The sequence below is a fragment of the Falco biarmicus genome, chromosome 2 (genome assembly GCF_023638135.1).
Source record: "Falco biarmicus isolate bFalBia1 chromosome 2, bFalBia1.pri, whole genome shotgun sequence".
NCBI lineage: Eukaryota > Metazoa > Chordata > Aves > Falconiformes > Falconidae > Falco > Falco biarmicus.
The window spans coordinates 101,361,046-101,375,808 of NC_079289.1; the positions used below are offsets into that span (position 1 = coordinate 101,361,046).

General features: G+C 41.9%; 1 protein-coding gene across 4 annotated transcripts in view; it reads left to right on the top strand.

The window, feature by feature from the left end:
- GRIK1 (glutamate ionotropic receptor kainate type subunit 1) overlaps window positions 1-12,292 on the top strand; it is a 174,450-nt gene extending 162,158 nt beyond the window's left edge. For 2 of the 4 annotated variants that reach the window (XM_056329064.1, XM_056329066.1), the window contains 2 exons: window positions 1,643-1,808; window positions 11,802-11,930. In XM_056329064.1, the coding sequence (XP_056185039.1) occupies window positions 1,643-1,792 (150 nt within the window). In that variant the 3' untranslated portion in view covers window positions 1,793-1,808; window positions 11,802-11,930. Of the gene's footprint in view, window positions 1-1,642; window positions 1,809-11,801 lie in introns of all 4 variants that reach the window. The other 2 variants (XM_056329065.1, XM_056329063.1) reach the window with 1 other exon arrangement.
- Window positions 12,293-14,763: the final 2,471 nt, after the last annotated feature.

Genomic DNA, 14,763 nt, shown 5'->3' on the forward strand with positions numbered 1-14,763 from the left:
TGCCTTCCCTAGTGCTGGTTTGGTTCTGGCCATGTCCTAGACCCTAACATGGCCTTGTTTTGCTCAAGTGCTATAGCTGCCCTGATCCTCTTCACTTCAACAGGACTTGTCATAGGGACAAGGGTCACATTGCACTGCAGGATTGGCGACCCCTGATGCAATCACCAAGAGCAAGGTATCACCTAACTTCAGGTTTCTAGGCATGAGGCATCTACTTTGGAGTGAGCTGTTGAAGCTCACTTTGACTTTTAGACGGCAAAGGCAGTTGTTTTTCCACAGGCAGATCATCCTCTTCATCCAAGGTGTAATCCTGCAAGGCTGATAACATAAATGTCAGAAATGACTGTTGAGAAAAATAGTCTTAACAAAAGCAGCAGGGATGACTGGGAGAAGGAGATCATTCTCAGAGGGGCAGTTTACGCTGCATACAGCAGTGGTGCTGGGATATGAGAGGGATTAACATCTGGGTAAAATCAAGCAGAAAAGGTAACATCTGATTTTGGGTGGGAGAAATCACCTGTACCTTCCCGCTGCCAGAAAGGGATCAGTGCAAGCTGAGGCTACACGCCTGCTGTTCAGGCAGCTGAAAGGAAGTGAGCTGAATCCTACCACACATCCTCATTTTCTGAATGGCACTTGGTGTTATTCTGTGTCCATGGCACCTAATGCCAATGTCAGTGGACTTGGTCCTCACAGTATCTTGCAGGAAAGAGTAGCTCCTCTCCATGCAGACACCTCCTTCACATGTGCCTGAGCAAGCCCTCATTAAAGGCAATGGGACTATCTATGAATAACAGGTGCAGCTCCTGTGGAGCAATTTTGCAGGCCATATTAATCAAAGTGTTCCTGTTCTGGAATAAGCCAGAGATAAAGAATGAATGTATTTTGCACATATTGCAGCTTTCTGATTAGTACTTTAACCCTATAGAACAGTTTTAGCACAAAATACATAAAGGATGTATCAATATCTTTGTTTAATTCAAGTCTCAGGAGATCTTTCATACAAATATGTTTTGGAGAACAGTTGCAGTCAATTAAAATGTTTACTATAAATGCCAGTACAGTGCAGAATACCCAGGAAACTCTTCAGGAGTCTGGGAAAGGCAATGCAGTCCTGAAATCATAATTAAAGTAGATATGAAGCTTTACATCATGTAATCGTTAATTTACTTAGCAATATGTTGGGTGAATAACATAATATTCAGGAATACATATAGGCATATATACATATACCATTTCCGAAAGTGTACTACTGTTTCACAGAAATGTGTTGCTTATTATAAGCAGACTCTTAAGAATTGAAATCTTTAAGTGAGTTAATGTGGCAATATCATACTTGTTTTCCAGAAGTAATTTTACAGAAAGTAGAATACTAGCAATTCCAGTGTAACTTTCTGATTTCTCTCAGCTTGTTTTATTTTCATTCTGGTGAAATAAGAGGCTTGGATGGAAAATGCTATACAGTGTATATTATCACTAAGCTAATCCAAAGCATGAGTTGAATGCAATTTATGACTTTTCTGTTTCCATAAATAGAATATCTTTTGATTTAAATAGCTTTTGAATTTCATTTTCATGTTTGTTTTTAATTTTACTTCTTTCATTTATTTATTTTTCTCCATTTTTTTTTCTTGCATGCAAGGCCTTTTGTTTCTTTTACGGACTACAATGTAAGCAAACCCATCCGTCCAACTCCACCTCTGGCACCACCTTATCTACGGAGTTAGACTGTGGCAAGTTAATCCGAGAGGAGCGAGGGATTCGAACACAGCCCTCAATTCACACTGTATAGTCAGGAAAGAAAAAAGGTGTGTCCAATGTAAAAGATTAAACTTAAACAGCGCACATAATGACAAAGGTTGTACTCACCAACCCATACTTAATGACCACAAAGTGCCACTTGCTTCAGCAGGAGATAAGCTTATCTAACACAAATTGTCAAAGTCCTAGAAATTTGGGCAGTTTAAATGCATATCACAGAGAATAATTACACCTACAGCAAAAAGTGAGTGTAATAGACTGTAGCAGATTTTAAGAATTATCACAGTCTCTATGTACAATTGTCATCTTGTCATTTTATGGGGTGATTCACCTTTCTCAGGTAAGAAAAATTATTTACCTCCTTTTCATCTCCTACCAAACCTGAGTAAACCAATGACAGTTTCATTACAGAAAGCGTGGAGAAATATTTAGCTTGGTCGCTGCTGAAGCATTCAGCAAGTGGGCCAGCCAGTTCTTTATAAACCTCAGAAGATAACCTGCAGGGCTCCATTAACTTTCTGAACCCCTGTTATAAGCAGCCAGAGATTTTTAGCTGGCATATCTTATTCCCAGTGTCAATATTTAATGAATTTTAATTCATCCATTTAGAATTCATTAGCCAAAGCCTCCAAGTAACTATCACAGCACAAAATCATATCTATCAGTTACATTTTATGCCATGCAGCCATTAACATTTAAGAACATATTCAATAAAAGCACCCTCAGGCACCCCTAGTACACACCGTTCACAGAATAACTCCACTGGCTTGAGCAATTCATGATGTTCACTGTTGTAAGGCTTTGTAACATAGAAAACTCCTTTGTGGAGAAATCAGGGTATAATTTTATATTAAACAGCAAAGCCTAGGCATTGCTTTGCATATTGAAATGCACAAAGAAACTTTTGTGTAGGAGGTTGGTACTGGATGCTTTTTAAATCCTGTAAGGATAACTCTGGCAGGATTTCCTCTGGTCCTCAGCTAGTCTGGGGACTTATAGGGAAGGAGACAATGGATTGGATCTGTTGTTGCCACCAAGAAACATGACAATTTGGGATATACAAAATGTATAGAAATGACAGCTCACAGGATGTCATGAACTGTGGCAAACAACCATGTTTTCAAAACCTGATTACCTTTTTATCTGTATGTCGTTACACCCCAGCTTACCACCAGTTTCACCAATCCATTTCCCATCCCTCACACCCACTTTATGTTTTCTTGCCCACTGCAGTTCCTCCTCATGAAACAAGTTAATGGTCTGTTTCATTGAGGGTCACTTCTGGACTCTACTGCAATTAGAAAAGTTGTTTGAGTGGATTCCTTCACACTCCATCGCTGAACTGCTGCGGCAAAGCTTTGCACTCTTCTTGAATTTCTTCGTTATACCTGGCTCCTGAGAAAAGCCAGAGCGTACAGTGACCTGTATTTTTCTTCTATCCATGTTATAATTTTTGGTCAACATTATTTATGCTGGCAGTAGGCTTAAGTAGTTTTTGTGACTATGACATACTGCTCATAGCTAGACTATACCAATTCTTCTCTGTCAGTGCTCATCCATGTACATGAGTGCTGATGCTATATTCCAGATGCTGCAAGAAATTGTCTTGCTCAAAATGGCATTTTAACTTGTTTGAATAGGTCCTTGAAAGCTTTGGTTCTTCATAAAGAACACTCATAAAATGAGCCTTCCTACCAGCAAAGACCTGAATTAGATCTTCTGTATATCTGGTTTAAGAAAGCACTTTTGTATGCAGTTTCCCAGTAGAAGAGACTTAAAACTAATTAAATTCAGCTTCTCTCAGCTCTCAGAGGAGAAGGAAAATTTCTAATGTGTTTATCTCCATCATTGCTCTATGCAAGAAATCCGCTGGGTTGCAGCTTTGACCAGTTTTCTAATCACTTTTTAGGTGAATGAAGAATCCAGAAATTTTCTGTCACTTTTTGGGTAAACCTTTTCATATCTGTCAAGGAAACAGTGGCATTGTTAGTAACAGTCATTGTTTCCCTGTATCTAGCTGTCCCCACAGACAACCTCGCAGACTTTGTCTTGCCTGTGGGAATTACAAAGCAGCTTCTCCTTTCCCTAATGGAGCTTCATACCTAGTTACAAAAAGCGTTATTAAAAAGCCTTACTTGCTTCTTAGCACCTATGCCAGAAGCTGATGCAGTGAAGAGCCAGCATGACACCTGAGTGCTAACAGATCTATGCTTGTAAAGGCAATTTTTGTGAGGTTTGCTGTGGCTGCAGGAAAATACAGGTGCCCTGAGGTTAACAGCAAGATTTGAGGAAGGCACAGTCCATAGCGGGGGTCCTCAAACTTTTTAACCAGGGGGCCGGCGCGCGGATGCAGTGGCAGGCCGTCATCTGCGGCTGCTTGGTTTCCCCTCCAACCCCCGGCGGCAGGGGGGGGACAGGGGGGTCTGTAAATACCGGGGGATTGAGGACCCTGGGGGGCCGTATCCGGCCCGTGGACTGTAGTTTGAGGACCCCTGGTCCATAGCATCTCCCATTAAGTGTGTGACACCTGGGAAGACTCCTGCATAGACATAAAAATCTTCAAGAAGTATTAGAGCATTCAAAGATTTTCTGCTTATCAACTTCTCAGCTTCTGTAACTGCTATACTTTGAAATTTGGCCAGAAAAAAAATATTTATTCACAAGTACAAATAGTGACCATTGCATCTGTTACTATCTGCATTACATGGTGGCAAGTGCCAAAAGATGAGCCAGCGGGGAAGAAGACCATCCTGGGTGAACAGCGAGCTTTGGCTGGAATTCAGGGAAAAAGGAGAGTTTGCCACCTTTGGAAGAAGGGGCAGGCAACTCTGGAGGACTATAAGGAGGTCGCGAGGTTTTGCAGGACGAAGATTAGAGAGGCGAAAGCCCAGCTAGAACTCAGGCTGGCCCCTGCCATAAAAGACAACAAAAGATGTTTTTACAAATATGTTAGAAACAAAAGGAGGGACAAGGGTAATCTGCACCCTTTATTGGATGCGGGGTGGAACATTGCTCCAAAGGATGAGGGAAAGGCTGCGGTACTTAATGTTTTCTTTGCCTCGGTCTTTAATAGCAAGACCAGTTACTGTCAGCTCCCTGAGCTGGAAGACGGGGATAAGGCTCAGAATGAAGTCCCCACAGTCCAGGAGAAAATGGTCAGTGACCTGCTGCTCCACTCAGACACACACAAGTCTATGGGGCTGGGTGGGATTCACCCAAGGGTACTGCGGGAGCTGGTGGAGGAGCTCACCAGGCTGCTTTCCATCATCTATCATCAGTCCTGGCTCACCGGGGAGGTCCCAGTTGACTGGAGGTTAGCCAGCGTGACAGCCATCTACAAGAATGGCAGGAAGGAGGATTCGGGGGGGTACAGACCTGTCAGCCTGGCTTTGGTGCCAGGGAACGTTATGGAGCAGATCATCCTGAGTGCCATCACACGGCACAAACAGAACAACCAGGGGATCAGGCCCAGCCAGCATGGGGTTGCGAAGGGCAGGTCCTGCTTGACAAACCTGATCTCCTTCAATCACAAGATGACTCACTTAGTGGATGAGGGAAAGGCTGTGGATGCTGTTTACCTGGACATTAGTAAAGCCTTTGACACCACCTCCCCCAGCATTCTGCTGGAGAAACTGGCTGCTCATGGCTTGGATGGGTGCACTCTGTGCTGGGGAAAAAGCTGGCTGGATGGTCAAGCCCAAAGAGTGGAGGTGAATGAAGTTACATCCAGCTGGAGGCCAGACACAAGTGGTGTTTCCCTGGGCTCAGTACTGGGGCCAGTCCTGTTTAATATCTTTATCAATGATCTGGATGAGGGGATCGAGTGCACCCTCAGTAACTTTGCAGGCGACACCAAGCTGGGCAGGAGTGTTGATCTGCTTGAGGGTAGGAAGGCTCTGCAGAGGGGTCTGGACAGGCTGGATCGATGGGCTGAGGCCAATTGTACAAGGTTCAACAAGGAGAAGTGCCGGGTCCTGCACTTGGGTCACAAAACCCGCACACAGCGCTACAGGTTGGCTGGGAAGCTGCCTGGCAGAAAAGGCCCTGGGGGTGCTGGTCGACAGCCAGCTGGACACGAGCCAGCAGTGTGCCCCGGTGGCCCAGAAGGCCAGCAGCATCCTGGCTTGTACCCACACAGCGTGGCCAGCAGGACGAGGGCAGTGGCCATCCCCCTGCACTCGGCACCAGTGAGGCCGCAGCTGGAATGCCGTGTGCAGGGTTGGGCCCCTCACTGCAGGAAAGACACTGAGGGGCTGGAGCGTGTCCAGAGAAGGGCAACGCAGCTGGCGAAGGGTCTGGAGCACAAGGCTTATGAGGAGCGGCTGAGGGAGCTGGGGGTGTTCAGCCTGGAGAGGAGGATGCTCGGGGAGACCTTATCGCTCTCTACAACTACTTGAAAGGAGGTTGCAGGCAGGTGAGGGTCAGTCTCTTCTCTCAAGTAACAAGCAATAGGACAAGACGAAATGACCTCAAGTTGCACCAGGGGCAATTTATATTGGATATTAGGAAAAAATTCTTCACTGAAAGGGTTGTGAAGCATTGGAACAAGCTGCCTGGGGAGGTGGGAGAATCACTATCCCTGGAGGTGTTTAAAAACAATGTAGACATGGTGCTTAGGGACATGGTTTAGTGGTGGACTTGGCAGTGCTAGGTTAATGGTTTGACTTGATGGTCTCAAAGTTCTTCTCCAACCTAAATGATTCTATGATTCTATCTTCCTAACTTGCAGCCTTGCAACTACATCCAGGACCTAATATTCAAACCAGATTGTTTCTTAGGTGTGTGTCAGCATGGAGACCTTGCTGTGCAGTCAGCACAGGACCACCAGCTCTCTCTGTGATGGATAAGCCACAACAGACTCCATCAGTTTCTGGTGCTGCAGTACCAGTACAGCATAGCCAGAGCTGTATGTGGAGAAAAATCGCTATAAGCATACCCTTATGTCATTTTATATTAATTTTTGGTTTGCTATTGCTACATTTTACTCAGAACTCCCAAAACATTCAAATTAATAAGTGTTTGCAAAAAATGGTATACAATTTGACACACAAAAGCCACCTACCCCTGAAAGCAAACGGGCTGTGAATAAGCTAGTCCGAAACCATTACCAGGTTTTTTTGGCCGGGTCGGTGTGCCTGCCTGCCTGTATTTAGTGGCAGTTCCTGCCCTCATCAAACAGTCTGCAAAACAATTAGGCAAAGATGCAGAGAGAAGGCGGGAGAGAGGACTAGAGAAGAATGAGAGGAACAAAGGCAACACAATCACCATTTCAGAGAGCCAGGAGGGTGCGTTAACAGCACACCTGCACCATGGAACCACACCAAGCACAGCAATAACACTTGCCACAGCTAGGCTGATATCTGCTCAAAGTACTGCCATGGCATCATGTGCTTGTGCCACCTCTCTCGGATCAAAGCCTTGAAGCTTCACATCTTTAGCTCTTTGGAAACAAAGGAGGAGAAGAAAGGGGAGAAGGAAGAAACCCCCTATCTCGGTCAGGTTCTTGCATAATAGATTTTTTTGTGAAGTTGTCAAGCCTGTAAATTCCCCCTCTTCAGTGAACATCAGCTTGAGCCCCTCCATTTTCAGGCCATAAGCCCACCTTCAAGCATCACTGTGGCCATCTGTGCCTTCCCTGAGCAGCCCATGCTTCGGGAGATGAGCAAACAGCTTTACTGATGTTTTTTTTCTTGTAAACAAGAAAAAACAGTTTGTATAACTGAGGAAGAGTTAAAATAATCCATGGATTATTATCATACTGTTTTGACAATCACTGTTCAATAGACTATGAGCTTAAAAGACTTAATTTGGTGATCTCCTCGTGCAATTACCCATCAGTGACAGAATACTCAGATTCTTAATGTGCCACAACAGCAGTTTGCTCACTAGGATAAACTATTTGGGATATTCTTCCTCTCGTAGGAACAAAAAAATCACTTTTCTTTCAGCAGAAGACATATGTCAGTGTCCCAGCTATCGGTCCTTCACAGTGACGAGGGCACTGCAGAAGAAAAAACTTGACTTCTGCACTTCTTCCTCTGTGCCTGCACGGGTCAGGTGTTCTTCCAGAATAAAATCTGGCCCACATCCTTTGATTTTCATAGTCCTCAGTTCTCCAACACAGTGCACTGAGGTTTGGTGTTTGGGTTTTTTTTATTTGTTTGGGTTTGCAAGGTGTTAATAAAATGCAACCAAAAAGCCTTTTCCCCAGCAGTGGCCCAGCAGCATAAGCAGCAGATCAATAAATACTGACTACAGATTCTTTTTTTTTTTCAGTCTTGCTTCTACTTTATTAGATGTTATTTTTTAAAAAATTCTGACTCTATAATTATCTTAAAGCTTAATACAGTCTCTTGTATGGGAGTGTAAGGAGGGATTTGGGAGTTTTATGACCAAATGCTGAAATGACCAAAGAGCAGAAAAAGTGTCTCACACCACAAGGAAAGCAAAATCTATTCTGTTTTTAAAGAATGACATTTTCTTCTAACCTCACATGCCATGTCCTGCATTTTGACACTGCTAGAATGAGAAAGTTAAGCTGACTAAAAGCAAAATGTTTAACTTATTACTCTGTTGTTAAATGTACTGCTCTGTGCCTACTCTGCTCTCATTCTGGGCAAGACCTCAAAAGTGGACTTAACAGCATGTAAAAAAAAAAGCTTTTTAAAGAAACCTTTTCAATCTGGCTATCCGAATAGGAGACTAAAAGAACAGTTTATTACCCTTTTAAATGGAATTTTAATGTCACCATCCCCTTTTTAAAGGCTACTGTAATTATACTGCAGACATGGTGCTGTTCAGAGGGTCATCTTGGGAGTCCCCACTGAATGTGTTCCTTGTCCCTTATTTTCCCATAAATCTTACAGCATTCTGGCTGAGTTTGTACTCGCTCTGCACCACAGCCTTCTACGGCTTGAAAAGTTCAGAGCAATTCAGATTTTCAGACATCTGTTCAGTTTCCTAATTGCATGCACAAGCTTGGAGATAAATAGGATTTTGAGCTACACTTCCTGGGGCTCAAAAGAAAGATCACATATAAGTGTCCTTCTGAATGATTAACCAAACCCCTGAAAGTTCACAAAGTATCACCTCAGATTGCTCTTTTAGGCCATCTGAAGCTCTGTGTGAAGGAATATGCATAAAATTGGTCAGTCGTAGTTAGGTCCATAACCATTGGAATATCTTTGAAGGATCAGTCCAGGACCTTAAATCTACATTTAATTCATTGCTTCGGGTTGACAAAAATCATGCCGATGGTGTTTTAAGTCCCTTGGAACTAAGTGTAACGTAACTGTAAAACTGCTTTTGTGGTTTAACAAAGCCAGGAGCAGGAGCTGCAAGGTGTAAGACCCAGGAATACAGCTATCACTGTCTCTGTAGGACGGCCGAGCCCACTCCCGTGTGTGTTGTGTGTGTGTTTTGACCTCTCTCGAGGGTAGCCAGCCCACTGGGGCCTCGCACTGCCAGGATGGGATGAGAGAGTCTTGGTAAGGCAGAGACCTGTCAGATTTTGAATGCCTTACTTCCATACTTTGTTGGGTGCGTAAACATGATCAGTTTACAGAAAAGTTCATCAACAAGAACAGTAATGCTTTTATATTCGGTATGTAACTGCTATTGATGAACATTTAGACAAAGGTTTAATTCTCAGACAAGACCTAAACATCAAAGTATTCCTAAAAATAGCTTGAAGTCTTTCTGATAATATTTATTTTAAAATTCAAAACAGAGTTGAAGTGGAACCAGTAGGCACTTCACAAATCATGTACTCAGATATTAAAAACCTCACATATTTAATGTCAGTGATATGTTTTAAAAAACTAACTGCAGATGTAAAATGATCTTCGTGGGACTATTTCGTTGATATGAAATTGAAAGGCATTATGATAATTGCATAGTCTGAATAATGTGAGTCAGTTTGGAAAATTAAAATACATTAATGAGTCAGTAAAATGTACTATTTTATCTGCAGAAATCATCCCTGCATGCACATTGCAGAGACTGATGGTTATTATTAAATATATAACATATAGGTTAGTAAGAACAACAGGGAAAGAAAATAAAAATAAACCTGACCAATCAGACAAATGGATAATATGATCCTTTCCTTACTTGCCATGGAGTTCTGGCATTGCTTTGTAATCTAAATTTTGAAAGCTCAATTAAAAAGATAGCAGAGATAAATTATCCATGCTAAGTCAGCCACTTAGAGCATGCTAAGTAGCACTTAGAGGTGCTACTTTCTAAAAAAAAGCCTGAAGCAATACAGAAATGATGTCTGTGTTAGGATACCTGCTTCACACGCTGCTTCCAGAGAGCATGGGGCTGCAGCAGATACCTTTGACTCTAACTCCACTAATGCTGCAAATCCTATATTACATTGTCAAGAGGATATTTAAATGATAATTGCACCAGCAGATTCCTGGATATTACCAGACAGTAATTTGAAAAAAAAGCAGTACGCTGACCTGGCCTGTGTCTGTTACATTTTAGGGCTGGCATGAATTAATAGTAGTTTAATTTGCATATACTTAAGAATTTTAGATGAACAAAATTTAAGCATCTCAAACAAAGAGTATATTGAACTATAGATTTAACATACTATGGAATCTTAGTCTGTATGCAGCCCGTCCCACAAATGAGCATGATGACATACACAAGATCATACACATTTAAAATACACACACATGCTGATGCACTGATGTCTTGAACTCGTTTGCAGAACCAGGGTTACAGACATTATAGGGAGGGTTTATACTGGAGACAGAGGAGCACAGTCTGTGGGATTCACTTCTCTGGGATTCCTTTGCTACCTTAAAAAAAATTGTTTAACCCTGATCCAGGCTACCCTCATAGTCTCTTGTGGCTACTAGGAAAGCTTGGGGCTTCTCCTTTTTGAATCATATATCTGGTTTTACTATTCTTTAGCCCTGTATAACTGAGGCCACTATTGGATTATTGCTGGTTAGGAGCTGAACGTTGCTTACCTTCCGCTGGAATTACTCTAGAAGGGAATTTGTATTTCATACAGAGAACCATGCCTGTGTGCTGTTGCTGTCATTTTACAAGAACTGTAGTTTTAACCAGTTGTTTTAAAGCTGCTCAGTTCTGCAGTTCTAGAAAGGGTTTGGTAGGAAGGATCTCTTCAACTTGACAACGGTAAGGTGGTTAAAGCTTTGTTTCACTCTGCTACCATCACTTCATTTTATATATATGTAATCTATTTATACATGTTTGCGTGGATCAATTTTATGCCATTGCTAGATACTTCCACTTAAAGTTTCTTTTTATTTTCTTGTGTTGCATGTAATTATTTCAGCTGTAGAGTTTAAAAGATGTTTCCACTTGCCCAAAATGTCTTTGCTAACGTTGCGATGGTGGGGAAAAAAAGATTTCTGCTTTCTTTCTAAGCTAGTCAGCTACCTTATTCTTGTGGTAATTTTCTCCTTTCTTCAACACAATATTTGAATAAGATTCTTTCCAAAGAAGGAAGAGGATTGAGAACTGTGCTATATTTTAGAAACATCTGTTAATTTTGTGAGGGGGAAAAAAATGAACCACAAAGAAATCTTCAAAACTGGTGTTCTTTATTTTCTTTAGTATACTCTTCTTTTTTTTTTTTTTTGTGGCTAAGGTACATGTGATTTTAAAAAAAAGAGAGATCTTTTTTCTTTTAAGGTCAGGAGGAAATTTAACAACTGAAAAAAGGTAAGTTTTATTATATGAAGTCACCAAAACATCACAAATGCATCTGTGTAGAATTTCAGAAACATTCATAATCAGCTTTATTTAAGCCAAAGTTAAATTAAATTCAGTGGAAGCCAAGTTAAGCAAAAACCATGACTTACACAGACTCACCTATGACACCTTAGGGGCTTATTCAAAGCTGGCAGACTGAGACAAAACTCAGCAGAGAAGCTTTCTGGGCCCTCCAGTAAGAGCTCAGGTCCTTGCTTCTAAAAGCCCCCATTTGTGCAAAGAGTGTGGTTGAACTCTGCCTTCGAGGAGAAATGCTTAATGCCATTTCTGTCTTCCACCAGTGTCTTTCTTTCAATGCGATAATGGAGGAGCTTGGAATTTCACTCAAGCATCAGAAGAAGCTAAAGAAAAGGTCAAGAACTAAGGCGAAATCTTCATTCACAAGTATCCTTACTTGTCACCAGAGGCGGACACAGAGGAAAGAAACCATAGCGTGAGCAAGAGAGACCCCTTTGAGGAAATACCAGGAACAAAAAACATAACAAAAATGTTGTTGCCTATCAGTTGATTGTGGTGGGATTTCTGAAATATAGACATTGACCTTGTTCGTCAGAAATTCTCTGTGGTTTCTTTTTTTAATCTAGAGGTACAACAGTTTAAATGCTCACACAGACTGATGTACTACTAATCATCTGGGAAGTGTCTCACTATTTCTTTTGAGATGGATTTGTATGCTCACCTGTTTTGCATCTCTCTTCCCCTCCCCATGCATCGCTGTATGTGCTTTCTAAATAAATAAATAAACAAGAGACAGGGTTCTTTTTTCCAATAATCTGGGAGTGGAACTTTTTTTTTCTTTTGAAGAAAAGATTGCAGTTCTACTGAGCATAGTTGTTTAGAAACCAGGGCTCAGACAAACAAAGTCAAAATTCATAAAATTAACTCTTAAACAATGACTACAAAAACATACTAAATGCAAAGGTATCTAACAATGAGTTATTTTTATTTTCCTGATATTGTAAGGAGTACTCTTTGGGTTCTTTTCTGTGAGAAACTTGATTTTCCTTATCTTTTTTCTTTCTCATTTCTTTTAAAATATGATTATTAGGCAATGCCATGGCTCCAGGTGCTAGATGTTCAAAAAGAAAAACCAAAATCACACAAGTAACAATCAGCGGACAAGGGAAGGCAACACTGACATCCTCACTCTGCCGTATCCTCCAGCTTCTGATACCAATAAAACAATTCTTCACTTCAAAATGAAAATCCATTAGAAATTAGAGCCAAGAATATTCAATTGGTAACAAATCTGACCACAAAGATAACAACATCTGACAGGAATACAGCAATGCTTGGGAACTGAAACCTTTTCTTGCAACTGCCGGGGGGCACCAATAAAATGTTTTAACAGTGAAGGAAATATTAAGGGTTTTTTGTGAAGAAACCTCTGTCTGAAGAACAGTGATGCGTTATAGCAGCAGATCCTTCCTCCCCCCAAACGGTACCTTTATATTGCAGTGAGGTGAAGCACATATTTATTGCTATGTTGTCTCTGTGATTAATTCTGTTGTTCCTGTGTTTTTTATTGGTGCCAGATGGTTAGCTGAGGATGTCTGTGAAAGGAAATGGGTGAAATGCGGGCACATCCACACTTCAAGGGACAAGGGTGGGTGCAGGAGGTGGGTGCCCCTTGCACCCAGCACTGGGAGCTGGACATCTGCCTTCCTACACACTGGGTTATATATTACAGATCTGGTCTGTCCAGGGCTATCCCACCACTATGACCACCTCTAATCATAAGGCAAGACTGGAAGGAGGGAAACAAAGGACTGGAGCCACAGATTGCTTTTCTGTACAGCACACGGAGCTGGGTGAGCCTCAGTTGTATCAACAGCATTTGCTTCAGCTTGTGGCAAAATCACCCAAAATTTTATTTTCCTTCTCATATTCCCCCAGGAAACTTAGTGCTTACCACTGACTACCTTTCCCTTGTATCCATGGCTATTTCCTCTGGAAAAGGAGAAAGTAATGTGAAAGCCTTCAAGTGGAGAAATCTCTCCTCCACCTTCACCTCACACCGTCGCTCCCTATAGTCCCCTGTGAGCTTTTACACTATGCTGCATGGCAAGGTCAATCTGCAATGAACAGTATTGCTTACAAACCCCCTGCATTAGAAGTGGAACATTCTAGTATAATTATAGATTATAAGACACCTCTGTTCATTTAGCCATTCCATAGGTATCAAGCTTTCTAAACCTCTCGCCATTACCACCACTTTCCCCAAGGCTCTCTGTAATTACTCCATATCCTTCTCCAAACACAATGCCCAAAACTAGATTGCTTTTCCACCCACGTTGAGTTGGGCAGAAATATCTTCTTGTGTCTTGAAGGCTATAATGCCATTCACACACCATGTGAGGACATCTCCTTGCCTGAATTGGATAAGATGGGTGACCCCTCCGTGATACAGCCAGTGACAATTTCTGCCTGAGTTTAGGGCTGTCACCATGTGGAATTGAAATTTTTATGGCGCTTTTGTTTTTTACCAAATTGTTTTTCCATTTTGTCAAGATCAGTCAGTCCCCAGTCATGCTGGTTGCCTGAACCAGTTTGGTGGTACCTGAAAATTTAGCAGACGTACTCTCTAAAAACCATCCATAAAGGAGCCTCGAATGGTGGACAGACCCCTGTAGATCCTCCCAGTTTTGACAGTGAAGCTCTCAGAGTTAATAGGACAGTTAATACCACTTTCAGCTACCGTACAGTATATGTCACCTGGCCTGTTGCCCTACTTGTTTATGAAAATGTCATGAAGACAGGATCACAAGGCTTACTAAGGATGCCTTCCCTCACCCACAGGGCCTGTTAAGCTGTTAAAGAAGGAAATTAATCAGATTAACAAGACCTGGTTTTGACAGATCCCTATTAACTTTTGCTCATTTCCTACCAATTACTTACAAAATAGTTATTTCATGCAAGGGTTTGCCAGGCAACTGAAGTTGAGCTGGCCAGCCCAAAACTCCCTGGATTCTTCTTTTCCTTCCTTTGAAGATAGGAATCATTATTGCTGTTTTCTAGCATTTCTTCTGGACTTGGTCTGTCCCTCAGGAGTTTCTCTCAGAAGGTTCAAAGCAGTCAGCCTCTGGGAAAGGAAGGAGAAGGGTCTCTTTTAAAGTGACTACAGTAGGAAGCTCTAGCATCTGTGCTTGCTTTTGGGAAGTTTAGTCTGCTACGTTCTGCAGTGACACGTTGGGCTGATAAGCAATAATTAAGAAAATCAGCCCCTGGCTGTGAGAGCTCATA